Source organism: Alligator sinensis, unplaced genomic scaffold, assembly GCF_000455745.1.
Source record: "Alligator sinensis unplaced genomic scaffold, ASM45574v1 scaffold29_1, whole genome shotgun sequence".
Lineage (NCBI taxonomy): Eukaryota > Metazoa > Chordata > Crocodylia > Alligatoridae > Alligator > Alligator sinensis.
Window position 1 is genome coordinate 620,740 of NW_005841933.1, and position 16,440 is coordinate 637,179.

The 16,440-nt window shown below is 41.1% G+C and overlaps 1 protein-coding gene across 8 annotated transcripts in view; it reads left to right on the forward strand.

The window, feature by feature from the left end:
- The window catches only part of SATB1 (SATB homeobox 1), a 108,269-nt gene that overhangs the window by 75,514 nt on the left and 16,315 nt on the right, over positions 1–16,440 (forward strand). For 6 of the 8 annotated variants that reach the window (XM_014517941.2, XM_025198945.1, XM_014517940.1 and 3 more), the window contains 2 exons: positions 1–68; positions 624–740. In XM_014517941.2, coding sequence (XP_014373427.1) covers positions 1–68; positions 624–740 — 185 coding nt within the window. The remainder of the gene's footprint in view (positions 69–623; positions 741–16,440) is intronic. The other 2 variants (XM_006019569.2, XM_014517944.1) reach the window with 1 other exon arrangement.

A 16,440-nucleotide genomic window follows, 5' to 3' on the forward strand; every position in this document is an offset into this window, starting at 1 on the left:
AGCAGGAAATGAAGAGAGCTAAAGTGTCTCAAGCACTATTTGCAAAGGTTGCGGCAACCAAAAGCCAGGTAAGGACTGAAAAGTCATTGGTAGTTTCACTTTTAATACATGCTTTTTGCATTTTTTTTCTGTTTTCTATATGAATTCAGTGGTTGGTTGTGTTAGCATGGCAACACATGAATAGCATAACCATTTACATGAATTGTATGACAATCTACACCTCATTACTAAGTCCTAAGGTAAACTTGTGGCCATGTTTTTTCTGCCAGAATTGAAAAAACAACTGCATAAAACATATTGGCCATGTCCAGACAAACACAGTGATGTGGTATCTGGTGCTGCAGATATGTCTGTGGCATCACATACCACATGTTCAGTTCTCCCCACTGCAAGCAAGCAGCGTGGAGGAGTTTTTTGATGCCTGGATATCCAGGGATCAGAAAACGCTGCAGAAAAGAAAATGGAGAAGCGGACATAGTGGCAGATTAGCCAGGCATGCACACACTTAAGTCAAATGAGGAATAACCTTACAAGGTTGCAAGGTGTCATGTCTTGCTAATACTCAGACCTGATTTCAGAGAGGCACCAAAGGAATCTAAATTCTAGAGATAATTCTCTTATAGAACAAGGGGACAGGGAAGTGGAACCCATTCAAGAAAGTTCCAACAAGGAAGAACCCACCCGTATGCATAACACTACACTCAAATGGATGGAGGAGAGTTCTTCCCCAGCACCAGAAGGTAAATTAAGTTGGTCAAAGTCGGTTTGTTGCAAGCCCCTATATCGAAGTAAATTGGGTGGGCAAAATACAGTGCATGGGCCATGTTCGGCCTGCGGAGGGGCTTTGTCCAGTCCATGGCAGGTCCCTTGGTCCTGCCTGGTCCAGGCATCATCCTACGGTGACGTCTCCTGCCACCCCCTGGCACACAGTGGGGCTAGGGCAGTTCTGTGCTGAACTGCCTTTGAAGGCAGCACAGGAGGCAGCAACTGCTGGCCCCAGCCCTGCGGTACGGGCGGGGACCCATGCACTGCCCCAACCTGCCCCACGCCTGTTGCAGACTTGTCTGCTCACGCTGAACAGCTGCAGCACCAGTGGGCCAGAAGTGTGTTTGGCATGGCAGAAAAGCGACCCCTCCCTCTCAGCACTGCCCTGCACTTCCTCTGCACTGCCCCTGCTGCCCTGTGGGGCAGCCCAGAGGCAACAGGGACAGCTCAGTGCAGCCTAGCGCAGGCTCTGCACAGTTGCCACAGGAAGCACTGGGCAGCCTAGAAAGGCAGTCCAGCGCGGAACCACCCCAGCCCCACTGCATGCCTGGGGGGGGCAGGACTCACCACGGGCTGGCGGTGCAGAGCAGGTGTGGGGCTGGGTCAGGGCTATGCACACGTGTGGCTGATCCACTCCTGCCGGGGTCAGTCTGGAGCATGCATAGGGTGCGCTGGGGCTGCATGCTGCTGGCAGTCATGGAGAGTTGCTGCAGGCCACACAGGCTCTGGGCTGTTGTGGGTCAGGGGCAGGTGCTGACCGGCTCAGAGGGGTGCATGCTAAGGGCTCCCATGCACACCCCACCATACCCACAAACCCTCCTCCACAACCACACTCCCGACACACAATCACACACCCCACAAACACCACATCCTCACACGCACCCCGCCTCTGCCACACACACACACCCATGGGTCTCTGGGGGGAGCCCTGCTCACTACTGCCAGGACAAAGCCCACCACACCCACACCCCCCACACACACCTGCAGTTACCCTCCCCTTCCACACTGCCCACAAACCACATACCCATCCACATCCACACATACCTTCACACCCACCACACCGCAATATATTAGCATAAGACTTCATTTTGAGCTATTATGCAATCACGTCTTTATACACGATGCAAACGCATACAAATCAGGAAAAAAAAATCTTTTAAAACATTAACCTATGTTGTTGTGGATGTTAGATTTTTAGTATATAATTTGGGGTTTTTTTCCTGGTTCCAAGATGGCAAACCCCCTTCCCAAAAGGAGTACTTCTGGGGCAAGGGCAGGGACTTCCAGTGACAAAGGTCAGGGGTTTGGGGTGAGATATCAGGTACCAAGATGGTGACCTGGGGGGAGGTGCACCTATAAAGGAGCAGGGCTACCCTTTCAGCCCTCAACAGCTTACCAAAACTCATGAAGCGGCCCTCCAGCTGAAATAATTGCCTCCCCTCAAGTAAATGGTATATATTCATCCTTCAGATCAATTTAGAACTGCTCATAAACTATGTGGGACCCTGCTGGGGAGATTTTTATGCAGAATGTGTATGGAGTGAACAGGTCTAAATAGAAAGCACAGAACAGGAGGGAATGTATTTATCTGGAGCATATATGTGAATGGATGAAGTCATATGGGACAATGGCTTTGCACTGGGTTTACTCCCAGCACTGCCACTGACCTGCTTCTTGATCTTGAGCACTTGAATTTCTTAGACTTCATTTCCCCTCTTATTAGTTAATTGTAAGATCTTCTGGACAGGGAAGTCTTAGGCTAGGTAGCCTTTTAAGCCTGGGTAGCTGGAGCTGCGCTCCAATGCTGGCCAAGGTCAATGCAGCAGTATTGCCGCTGCTGCAACCCCAGGAGGCCCCCAGGACCCCAGTTAAGGCTGCTGGGGCCAGTCCAATGGTGGTCCAAGCTTCCCCTACCCCACCTAAGGTAACTTGTCATGCACCAGAGCGCTCATGGCATGGGTATTCCCCGGGGACAAATAGCAGCAGCGCAAGGTGTGCCACCGCTGGTTGTCCCTGGGGAACCAAAATTCCATGCATGTCTGGACATGGCCACTATGTCCATCAATAAGATGTCCTTGCCTGCCAAAAGGTCTGAACCTACCAGGTTCAAAAAGTATCAGTTTCACTAATTCATAGCTGTTGTGAATGAGTAAATGCTGTGAGCTATATATAATGCTGCAGCATTGTGTGGCTTTAATAGGTTCTTTAACTAGAGAAGTCAGGATTTCATTTTTGGAGGATGGTTAGTCCAGACCTTACAGCTGCTAAAGAAGTGTCAGAAATGAACCTTTGGGAAACAGGCATGCAACTGTGTGGTACAGATTCTTTTTTGTTTTGTTTTTTTAAGCAGAAAATAGCAAATGAAGAAACCCATATTTCTAAAGCAAAATTAAGATTACTTATTTCAGAGTAATAAGGTAGCTATTTGGCTATGTAAGTTCAAGCAGGCTTCTCTCAAACTGCTTTAGTGTATTCAAAACCAAAATTCAAATGACAGTGCACCCAGTAAACACTGCAGATGTAAAATGAGTGTAGCGCTGTCCTGTTGCCAACCTTCCAAAGAAATATAAAGAGAAGATATAGATGTATCTCAGCCCAGTATGTCAGATTTTTGGTTTTTTGTATTTTATTTAAGTCTGCTGTTCTTTTTTTTAATTATTATATTGCTGATAAAATAGGGTCAGATTTATGAATGATTATCTGAGTTATCAGTATTGCAGTGCAACTTCTTGTAAAATTATTGAACTTTGACAGCATTTACGTTCAGGACTTGCTATGTTTCATTGTAAAGAAAGGATGTTCTCTCTCTTAAGTTACATGCTTTAAGGAATACTTAAAGGGATATTTTGGAAATGTTTTATCAAAATGATTAAACTCAAGCTGTGGACTGTAAAAATTATAGCTTTATAGGCCACATGCCTGCCTACCCTTCAATCACTGTCAAAGTGATAATTTCTACAATAATATGTTTCTTTTATTGTGGGATTCTAAACACCAAGTGCTGTTTAAACATTAAACTGAATTGTTTATGTTAGCACTGTACTCAGTGTGTCATACATCAGGCCACTATAATCTCCCATGGAATGTAAAATTCTGTCATGAATCATGGCTTGTATATCGGAAATTACTGTAATTTTGATTGGAAATTACAGGGCTCTTGAAATGTTTCTAATTATGATAGAATGTTACAGAAGCTTCAAACCTGTGTGCTTCTTCAGATGTCTTTATTTACATGTCAAGACTGTGTTAGAGAGAAATGTCCGCTTTCCATACCTTTCCTGTTCTGTTACATTATCAACAGAATTATGGTATGATTCTAATTTATAAGCCCATTTACTTCCCCTTCCCTCTTTTTTGTTTTCACATTTGTAGCATATATTTTTGCTTAAATACATAGTATAAAATTTCAGGTAAGACAGGTCTTTAAATGCTTAATTAAAAACATCACTGGTGACCAAAAGGAAATCACAGCAGACTGAGTCAATAATGGGTGTTGACTCCTTTTTTTTTTTTTTTAACTAACATGAATTTAAAATTTAGTCTTGGACAGAAAACACTGACTAAATGTACAAAACATGAAGACACCCGAGGTATGAGCCTTCACTCATATTATATTGCTGCATCTTTTTCTCTGCAGAGGAGAAATGTCTAGCAGGGCAAAATACTTAGAAACAAAAAGTGATTGGAAATTGTTGGTGAGGAGGTTTGTTGCTTTTGTGGCATGAGTAATATTGCAATCCCATTCTTCCCTGGAGAGCTAGAACAAGAAAGCACTCTATCGCAGGCATGGACAAAATGCGACCCGTGGGCCGGATGCAGCACGCCAAGCCATTCTGTCTGGCCTGTGGGGCCCCTAAAAATTTTTTTAAAATAATATTTATGTGCCCCTGGCTGCCTGTCATGCAGCCGTTGATGCCTTGCCAAAACTCAGTAAGCGGCCCTCCGCCTGAAATAATTGCCCGTCCCTGCAGTATCGCTTTCCATCAAATGGAGTGACCAGGAGTACTCTCCCCTTTTGTCACCTCTACTAACAAGCTTGTTTGGGGGGAGAGCAGGGTTATATGGCTAAAGTTCAAAGCTTGCTCTTTTATTTTGCTCTTGAAAGCTATACAGGCTGGAGTAACCTCTAGGTATAAGTAGGGACCCATCGAAATTGCAATCTTGTGGACTTGGGAGAAAACATGAAATCTGGCATTGCCCACAAAAGCGAGCAATGTCCATGAAATCCATGGGGGGAAAAAAAGAAAACTTACTGAAAATAAAATGGCTCCCCAGACCTGAACCAGCAGTCCTTACAATGCTATGGTCCGGCCATGCAGGCAGGGTTTAGGAGCTGCTGGCACACAGGGAAGCCCAAGATGGCTGCTGCCCCCACTCCTCGCTGCTGATTGGCTAAGAACGTTGCCTGTCATGTGGTCCCACCCCTCTCCACTCATTGGTGGCAAGGGGCCAGGCCACTGGAGCCTCTTGGGCAGTCAGAGGTATGGGAGAGTCCAGCCATGATATGCTCTCAAAGGTAGCAGCCAGCCCCATGATCTGCCTGCAGAATCAACCAGCTCCCTTCTCAAGTTGGGTAGACCCTTTGGTATAACACAGGGGTTTGAAGCACCTGTGGTAGGGAGCTCCTTTATACCATTTCTCCTTCTCCAGGTAGCTCCACAAATGGACAAGTAGAATTCATTATTGAAAAGCCCTTTGTGGGAAGTTAACTTTTCTTTCCCTTTATGAGGTTGTATTGATGAGTAGCCAGCATCTGTAGGGCTGTGGGGTTGACATGGACCAGAAGATTACAAATGTAAGTTTGCCAGAGAGCACTTTGAACAGAACATCTGTTTAACTGATGCAATAGAGGAGGTTTCATTTAGACAAAAATAAGATAAAATTTAAATATCGACTGCATTGTATTATGGCTCCTTGAAGCAGTTGCTTAATTTTTGTAACACTATATGAGTCTGGCACTTTACAAAATAGATAAAGATGGAAGTGCTCATCAATAGAGTTTGAAGTATAAATGTAAGTCAAGGAAAGAATGACGGACAGAAGCAGGAAGAGATTAAGGTGACATTAATAAGATCATATGATATCCGCATTTTAGTAATTCACAGGATATTTTGTTGTGGTCTTATTTATCTTTTAACTGTTCCTGAGCACTCCTGAAGAAATGAGTCTTTAGCATGCAGGACTGAATTATTATAGGAATTTGATAGAGAGGTTGAAGTGTTTGGAGAATCTTCCTAATTTGAGTCCTTCTGCAAACATAGGTATTCTTTGTATTGAGATTTTTTTGATAGTGTCGTTCTATAGGGCATTAAATACTAAAGTCAGAAAATACATTGTTTTAAAAAATGTTCCTCAGTATTTATACTGAGGATCTAAATAAGATATTTAGCTATCTTGTTGTTCTAACGTAGCAACTTTCTTCATTTTTAAATGGTAGCTGTCTTGGAAAAATATATACACTATTATGCTAACTAAAATACTCAATTATAAAAATCTTACTAAAATAAAGCTTTTAGAAAATTCTATCCAGATGCAAGAAACAAGTTTGTTTTAAGTGATATATGCATCCTTTTCCCTCTCCCCCAGGTTAAACACATTGTTTGCTAAAATGTAAACAGACGAGCACAAAAACAGGTCAAAATAGACAGAATTTGTGTATATGTATATTTTGAAAGACAGATATTTTTGTGAGTGGTATCTTTTATTGGATCAACTATAGGATAAAGTTAGATGAGCTTTTGACTGCAAGGTATTATTAATCAAGTGATATATAAATATGAGAGAAGTGTAATACACATATACACATGTGCGTGTACATGCACATATATACATGTACATAGTTTTCCACTTTATAGATACACCATTTCCACTGCGCACACACGCACAAAATTGCATTCTGAAAAATGCCTTTTCAATTTAATCAAATTGGGTTTTTATTAAATTTATAATATGGCAGTGTGATTCCAATAATTATGAAAGCACAATTTTAATTTCATTGTTTCAAAAATAGTTGATTTGGGTAATAATCATTAAGGTATCATGGTTCAGTTAACTGTTCATTCATTACAATGTTTTCATATGGGAGCAAGAGATGAAATTTTTTCTTGACAGTGGCAGATGTTGAAATTTGGTTTTATTGCACGCACGCACACACACGCACACTCTCAGAAAGAGAAGAAAAATCTGAGAGTTCTGAGACTTTGAGGTGTGTATCTATCAAGTGGATAATAGTAATGTTCTAGGATATATATGTTTGTTGTACATGATGTTACATTTATTTTAATGAACTTGCCTAAAAAATGCTGATATAGAGTTAGAAAGAAGGAAAAAAATTGGAGAAAATCTTATGAGTCTTTTTCCCTTGGGGAAATGCAGCATGAAAGACTTGAGTAACAGAAGTACTTTACTTCTAGTATTTCTCTCAGTTACTATAAATTCCTAATGTACTATAATGTCATGCTGTTAGTCTGTCTGATTCTTTCTAAATATGATGCCTTAGAAATGGAGCAATAAATATAAATAAAATTATTATTTTTCTGTGGGCTCAAGTCTACAGAGTACTGTACATTCTCTTTGAGGGATGGCATGCCCTCCAGTCTCGCAGAGTAATAATAATAACACCTAGGTCATGAAGATGGTGGAAGTTGAGACGAGTCAGCACCTGGCAGAATTGAACTCTGATTTGCTACGTTTAATTTTGGGAATAAAAGTAACAATTAATTTTGGGAACATAAGTAACCCTATGTACTTCAAAAAACTTGACAGAGTTAGAGAGCATTTTGATCCTTTTCTTTATACTGTGTTCTACTGTATTGCCTAATTTCCTGTCCTTCTATCTTTGTCATTCCAGTTGGTTAGGCAGTTACCCCTTTTAAATGAATAGGTTTGCATGCATAAGCATTGAGGTGAATCAGTGGTTAAGGGCATACTATACATTCTATTCTTGGGTATTACATGACTATTTTGTGCAGTGGTATTTCATTAGACATGTCCAAATTCTTTCCTTTGTAACAACTCAGAGCTTCCTCTTTTTTAAACTATTCATAGTAAGGAGCACTGAGTAGGGTGAATATAGTAACTTAGGGAGCATGTCTTAGATTACAAGTGAGGTGGACTTTGAAGGAGTTAAATGGGAAGGGTATGCTAAACATTGGCACTTAAATAGCTTTTGGCATGCAAATACCATGCTTTTCCTGATATAAATATTTTCAGAACAGGCCATTAGAGTTCAGGTATATAAAACCTTGTTTTTACTGGGAATGCTAATGTTGTAGTAAACCTAGAAATTTATAGTGAAAAATTGATGTCTGTTATCTCACTTTTATCTTTTCAAGCAGCAGTTTTATAAATGCTATATCTTTGATCTGGCTTTTTCCATTCAAAGACTAAGCTATATACTCAAATAGTAAAGTCATTTCTAAACAGTTTCTCACATTGAACAAGCACTGTATTGTAGATCTGGCAAAAAATGAACATGGCATTACTGCAGATATATAATGATCTACTTGAATATTTTCTAATGGGAAAGTAACCTTTTTATCATCAAGAGACTTTCCCTTTTGCAAATATGGGATAAAGGTGGACTTTTGAAATGTCTGTCATTATTGAAATTTATTTCAAGAATGATGTCCTCTTTAAGTCTTCCCATTCTAAATATTGGTGTCTCCTCTGTCCAGACTGTGAGTCTCCAGGATGGGAGTTGATCTTTAAATTGCCATACCCCTTCTATTTGAAATTTTCTCCCTTCTTTGTTTCCCTCAGAGCAGCTGAGTCACTTCCTGGTTTTAAATCTTGGCTTAAGGACCTCTCTTTTCTCCCTCTCTCTTTGGCTTACAATGGATTCTCTGTGAAATGTGTAGGAATACTGTGTGTAAAGGAGACTTGGTAAAAATAAAATATACTATTGCATCTTTCATCATTTTGAGGTTCCACTCTCAGATCTTTTCCTCTGTGGGGAGCTATTTACAGTGGTTAGAAATGTTAGAAGCAAAAACACATCATATAGCAAGTCTTGCTTTTTTTTTTTTTTTTATGGACTGCCCTACTGTGATTACTCCGGCAGTTGAAGTTTTGCCATGAACAGCAGGAGTCAGAACAGGATCAGGTGTCAAAAGAAATGGGAGAGGGAAAGGGTGTAAACTGGGAGTGTGTGATGGGCTTCTTTCTGTGATCAAGAATTGCCCCATAAAAACTGTGTGTCATTCAGTGAAACTGTGAAACTTGGCAGATAAAGCAGATTTCTCTCTTTTACAAAATATCACATTGCAAGTCCTAGGGTTCTTTTTAATAAGGGTCCAAGGAAGAAAGATTTCTATATTCTGGACCATGAAAACAAATAGAAGTACTAAGGTGCTCAAGACTTTTCTTTTACTTGAAATCTCGCTTTTGCAATTTCTCCTCTCGGAAGTAAGAATAAAGACTTTATGAGATACCTGGTCTTCCTTTTTGTCAGTTTTTTCTGGAAAGACCAAGTGTAATAGATTACGGTCAAAATGACTCAATTTTTCTTTTAAACTCTGGAGAACTCAGGGTATCTTTGTCTTGGCCATATTCTTGTGTGACCTTGATCAGATTTCTTGATTTTTGTGTGCCTCTTTCTATGAGTAGAACAGAGATTATACTATTTCCTTTTATCAACATAGAAATGTTGAGTATAAACTCCCGAATGTCTTTGGGGTGCTCGTCTATTATGACAGTGGTTTTACTAGAAAAAAAAACTTTAATAATAAAAGTGAAACAACACTGAAATACTTTAAATCAAAGAAAAAGGTGCAAGTGAAAATGGAAATCATTTCAGTACATCTAGCTGCTTATTAGCATTTCACGGCCTGGAATGGAAACAAAGCAGTTAAATTACTCTATCCATTTAAAAAAAAAACCCTCTAAAAATCAGGACTAGATTGGCTACTTAACCCTCAAACAAATAATGAAGACTCGTGTTTTTGAAACACTGACTAAAAAAAAGATGTTTCCTGGACATAAGACTTGAAGCTGATGCAGAGTTATTTCCAGGATGGATGGAGGCATAAACATTTTAAATACGGTTACAAAATAGCTATCCCAGTATGTATTGGAATATATTAGAACAAATTGGTTTTAAGTATTTTCAACAGATTCGGGAAACACTGCTCAAAACCTAAAGGAGAAGTGCCTTGAGGAATGGATTGTACACCTGTCATACATTAGTCATAGGTTAATCTTTTAACACTTTTTCAGGGCTGGTCCCACAAATTATCCATAAATTGAGAGCACTCAGCACCTGGAAGGATAAGCCCTTCATTAGCATTCTACAGACTGGCATGGAAGGAATAAAGTCTGGTGACTACTTGAATGACTTAGCCCATTAAAAAAAAAATCTTTAAAATTAGATTTTAAGTCTGAAAGAATAAGGAAAAAGCGTTGTGTATAGAAAGCTCTTTATAAAATGGAATGTCATATTAGAGAATATAGAAGGATTTCCTAGTGCAAGAAGTGTTCAGCATATGCTACTGAAACTGAAGAAACCAGAGTATCAGGTGAAATATAATTTAGCATAAGCCACAATTTTACTGGGTTCATACTGATTAAATATAATCAGATTGATTAACAATGATTTAGGAATTTCAGTATGTTTTCCTGTTAAGAAAAAATAGTAGTCAAATTACTTTTTTTTTTAAGGCATGTTTCAGATAAGCATTGTGTGCACACTATTCCATAACCCACCAGGCTTCAGTGTTGCCTCAGTACCTCCGATTCAGTAAATCAGATCATAGGCAGCATGCTGTCATATAATAAGGTGTCTGATCCTTATTACCAGTTTGTTGATGCACAGACTCCTTCAAATTGACCATTGCAACACATGGTTTCCCCTGAAACTAGCTGTGATAATTAGCGTGGCTCTAATGAGACAGAATGTCACTGATCTTGTGCTGAACTGTCGAGTATCAACGCTACGGATGGGAACTGTCAAAGCCTGCCATCTGTGACAGAGCTTGGCATATTCCATTTGCAAGGTAGAGCATGCTCAATAGACGGTTTTTAAACAAATGGTCCATTTCTTAAACGGGGCTCTGTGTTCTGTTAAAGCACAAGACTTTGTTATAGTTTAACTTTTTTTTGCACTAGTAATCCTGTTACGAAAACCAAAATGTTACTAATTTAGAAACCAGTTGTGTATGTTCTTTTTATCACTTATTTTCCCCTTAATTATTTAACCTAGTAATTTAAAAGCTAACAGTTGAAGATGCTCTTTTTCTGATTTTAAGCAGTGAAGGTTGTAGACAGTAGTTTTCTTTTGGAATAATAAGGGGAGAAAGGAGAGAAATAAAGGTTTGAGATTATTTGAAGTAAGGGCATGTACAAGTTGGACGAAAGAACTGAAATGGTCGAGAGAGAAGGATTTCTAGACTCCAGAGATCAGTCCTGCAAAATGCTGTGCTAAAAGTCCAGCACTGCTTATCATTCCAAAAAATGCTTTGTTGCTTTTTATTTCCTCCTTCTCTGGCAGACCACACAGGGCTTGTTCTGAAGAACATTTTCACTAATCTGATCAGGCAGCCAAATACGCCGGGAAAACTGCTTTAATGATCCCACTAATTACCTCAAGTCAATATGAACTGTATTATTAGACTGAGGGAAAATATTCCATTAGGTCTCCCCCTTGGGAGTTTCTCCGCTTTGTGATGTCACTGAAGCCTTCGCCCTCTCGCTTGTAATTAATTTTATTTACACACGCAGGCACGCACAAGGTCACACCTGCACAACCGGAGCTGGCCAGGGAGCTAGTGGCACTCAGGCTTAATCAGATCTGTCATAATTACCATTCTGCATGTTTCTGACACACGCTGTGAAATATTTCAATTTAACTGCCGCTACCAGCACAACCAGATGTAGTGTGAGTGTGGCTGCATTGGAAATATTATTCCTCAGGATAAACTCTCTCCTCCTCCTTTTTCCTCCCACCCCCTCTCCCTTTTACAGCTAATGTGGCACAGAAGCTGATGTATCCTGTAAATCTTGAATGCAGCGCTAGATTGATAACAGCAGATTAGACAGTTTAACCACAAACAGCTTGTTCATTTTTCACAAATGAAAACCACATGTGGTGTAACTAAAATTTCAGGCCTTTTTTTTTTTTTTTTTTTTGGATGTTGTTTCCTTTTTTGGTGTGTGTGTGTAGGTAGGTAGGTAGGTAGGTATGCTTTTCATTATAGGGAATGTGAAATCACAGTCTGTATATGTAGGAAAACACAGACGTTGTTTAATTTTGGGGGATCGTTTTCATTATGGCTTTTTCCCTGGGACTTTTACTGGAAACATGCCTTGCCTGTGCACAAACATCGGGTTGCTTCATCTCTGTTGTTTTTCTGATTACTTTTTTTGTAAGTTACACAGATGAATGATGCTAGCACAATTCAACTTCTAAAATAGTTACTTAGAAAATAATTCCCCACCACCCTCCAAGAATTTGACAGAAATGGAAGTGTTTTATGTTCAAGGTTTCAGTGTGAATTCTTGACTCTACCAAAAACAAAACAAAAAAGCCAAATGAAAGTATTTTGTGTTTTTACATTGAAGCCTCTTTTCTTTAAGGGCTAGGGGGGGAAGAGTTTAAAAAAAAAAAATTAAAGATGGCAAATGAAAAACAAAAACATCACCAAATGCAATGATTTTAGGGCAATCAAAAACTGTCTGCAAATAATTTTGCTCTGTTGAAAACCCAGTTTCAGGTAATTGTTTTAATCTCCACTACTTAAAGTTTTTATCATTTCAAGATGAGGCTTTTCAAACCAGCAACTTTTTACTAGGTCTCGTTGGCTAATTATTTTTCCCCACAACACAGTTTCTGTTCTGTAACATAGATTAGAAGGTTGCTTATACAGATTTGAACAAACTAACTAGAAAAAATGTCTAAGTGGCTATAAAGTAATTGAACAGACTCATTGATTACTTGTGACTGGTAGATGTAGTCACGAGTTAGTGGCATTGGACACGCGATACAATTCATGAAATCTAGTCTTAGGCATAGCATCCAAGGAAAGTGAAAATTTGTCTTCAATAGAAGGTCCATTTGTGTTACATCCCTTGCCAATCACTTTGTTGGATAATGGTAATTTTGGAAATGCAGCAGCTGTGGCACTAAAATTGAAATATTTAAATGCACCAAGGAGGTGAGTGGAGGAGGAGAATTTTTTAGTGACTACTAACAACACAGTGAACCAGAATCTGGGGTCTAGCTAAGCTGCACAAAACACAGGCGTTGGGTGGTACAAAAGTGGTGTAAAACTCATGTTTGTATCATCTGACTCTGCAGTCATTGATTGCAAGGCCATCTCTGTGCTGAGCTAAAAGAACTGGCAGGCTGTACTACAGCAAAGGCTAAGAGTTGCAGTGGTTTGAAACCCACCTAGGGGGCAGTGTGTCTGAGCCACGTTCCCTTATTCCACCCAGACCCTCCTACCTTGATAACAGGTATAGAAGCTTGCCTTCTGTCTGTTAATTCTCTAACATTATCCCCCATGGATATGCCAGCTAGCTGTATTGCTAAAACCCATAAGAGGGCTATAGCAGAAGGGCTGCACCAGTAGACAACCTAGTGAAGAACTACTGAACGTGCTAGCAGTGTAGAGGATTCAGAATTAACTTTATAGTAAAAGAAAGGGGAGGACAGGGAAAGGTTCAAGCAAAAAGATAAGTGACAGAAATGAAAACATCTAACATCTCTGCAAGAATCCAGAAATCCACCTCCAATCCTCACAAAAATCTTTAAAATCTCTGTGGTCTGGAACACTAATACCAAATAAGTCTGACACCTTCACCTCTCTCTTCTTTCAATCTTTTATTTTTAATTTTTCCTTCTTAGGTAGTAAGGTGTTTTGGCTCCTGCTCTCCAGATGCGTGAATCAGCTCTTCCTGAGGCAGCACCTGCTGTTTGACTAACAAGAGGTGCTGTTTCTGGCAGGATGGATTTTCTTAATCCCTCTTCCTGTTTTCTGCATCCTCACCTTCTGTTTAGTTTCCTTGTTTTTGCCCTTGTCTAATTCTCCTCATTATATCTACCCTTTTAGCACTCTCTAGACTTTTTGTCTTTTCATATTTTTCTGTCTCTCTTCTAAATACTTTCCCAAAAAAATCTTTCAGTTCATCTCTCTCTGTCTCCCCCATCCTCCTTTTGCCACCCTTTGGCACACCAGAGGACATGAATTCATTTTGTGCAAGCATCCTGTAACTTCACAATTGCTTCTAATTGACATGCTGCTAAATATACATGAATTGGTCATGGAAGGGGATAAGTCCTAATCAGAGGGGCCATTACATTCATAATAGGACAAGTTGATGCCATTCTCATGTTTAGAGGTGGACAACAGGACATAGCAATTGCTGTTCTGCTCTAGAAAGAATATTCTTATTGCATTTCATTTAGACCCATGTTGGCCATGCATTAATAATTTAGGAAATTCGTAAGGAGGCAATAGGGCAATACATTCCTGTTGTAACAAGATGAGGTAAAAAAAACTAGACAAAGTGTGGGTAAAGCACAGTGGTATTAATAAGTTATTGAATTTGATACAAATAGAGCTAAGATGTAACTGGTATCCATCATTGGAAGAGATAATGTACTAGATAAACACTAGAGAAAAGAATATGGACGTAAACGGAGGTAGAGTGCACAGTTAGAAGGGGAAATAGTGATTGGGGCAGACTTGTTTCTGAAAGACTAAGTTGACTACACAACTGCATTATTTGAAAGGAGAAGCAATTTCCATGAAAGTCCCAATATATCAGAAGCACTACTTAAATGGCAAGTTTGAGAAGCAATTTGGTAGAGCATTGACAGAGTCAAATTAAACTGAGCAGGGTTGCAGTGGGGAGAAAGCTGAGGATTATAGACGTTTCCTATCAAGTTTAAACTATGTAGCCTCAAACATTTGATTGTTGCAGGATTTGTAAACATAAGTGAAAAAGGAGACAAGATTTTGTTTCAGATTACCTGAATTTCAAGAAACTGAAGACTTTCATTGTGCCCATTTTTGCTTTTACTGGCCAAACTTGAGAATTTTGGATATGTTAAAGACTGTGAAGTCTTTAATGGATAGACAGTACAAGATGCAGCTAAATAAGTGAGGGGGAAAAACCCAATTTACAGATATCTATGAAAATCCAAATCAATCAGATTTTTATCAAAAGCCAAGTTGTTATTCAGTGATTGGGTTGTCTTTATTCTTTCACAATGTAATCTTGCCTCACTTTTTCAGTTTGCTTATGGTTAAAATTTGAGAGGCAAATAAAAATAAGGATGGTGAACTATATAGACTAAATACTAGGGAAATCTAGCATCTGGCCTGTGAGCTACATCTCGCCTGCAGAGCTGCTTATTGCTTCCCACTAGGCTATCAAGCAGGCCACCAGAAGTTGGGGGCATCGCTGGGGGGTGTGGCCTGCCACCAAACCCAGGGCTCTTGGACCCTGGGAGACATGGCAGTCCATAGGAGGAGAGCCAGGAAGGGTTTTGTGATGGGAGGGCCAATCACAGTATCAGCCCACCTACTTGTCTGGGACAGTTGAGAGGCTCTATGCCCCTTACACTCTACCCCTCTCTGGAGTCCCTGCTCCATTCCCTCACTGCAGGGCCTTATGCCCCTTCGGCCTCAGGTGTCTTTCGACCTGCCCGGACCTCAGTCTCCTCCAGGCCTCTCACTAGGCCTCACTCATTCAGGCCTTGGGCCTGAGGCCCTCCTGGCCTCCATGATCTTGCCCAAGCCTGGCGCTTTTCTGTAAGGGTGTGCTCCCGTAGCCTTTTCCCTCCATAAGGTCACCCGCAGGACAGCAGGGGCTGAGGCTTTCCAGTGCCCCATACTCATCATTCACTAAGGAAGCACTGGTGTGGCATTTCCTCAGGACTGCCCCACCACTGGCAGCCCCACCACCACCATCCTCCCCAGCAGGGTGTAGTTTTAAGTCATTCGCCAAAACCAATGCAGGCCTACCTGCCCTGGTCTCATTCTCACTGGGCTCCTATATATTGTAGCTGGACTGCTGTCTCTCCTGGGCTGTCTGTTGCAGCCTCCATCTGCTGGCTTCCTCTCATCAGGCCCCAACTTTCCAGACCCATCATCAGATGCCTCCCATCCAGAAGCTGTGTTTCAACTTCCTTCATCACAGCTTACTGTCCAGCTGAGCCTGTCATCCCTTTGGCAGTAATGTCCATCCCAATCAAAGGGACCTTCAGCCTCCTTAGGCTTTGGCCCCGGTTTCAGACCAGTCGGGGTGCCAGTAGTGCTCCGCAGCCCTGGCTTGCACCTCGTGGTAGGCTCAGTTGCCCTTCAGCCTTCTGGCCCTGGTTCCCTTGCTTTGACCAGCTGGGAGCCTCTGGCCTCAGTGCAGCAACAGCTGACCCTCTTCTTCCATGGGAGTCCTTCTCTGGGCCCCACCATAAGCAGCCATCTCTCACTGGGCTTGTTTGGAGTCCCAAAGATCTTGTATGAAGCAGCCCTTCACTCGGCTGGGCTCACCTGAGCCTCTGGCCTCACCCCTGCCAGTTCTAATCAGGGTCTTGCCTACCCTGTGTAGGCCCACAACTCTAAGCTCTTTCCATAGGCTGGCCTAGCTCTCCTGAGGCCTAGCCATCTCCTTGGGGCTTGGGACCCCACTGGGTCCCTAGGAACCTCCTTCATCCCCCTAGGTCCTACCCTGGCC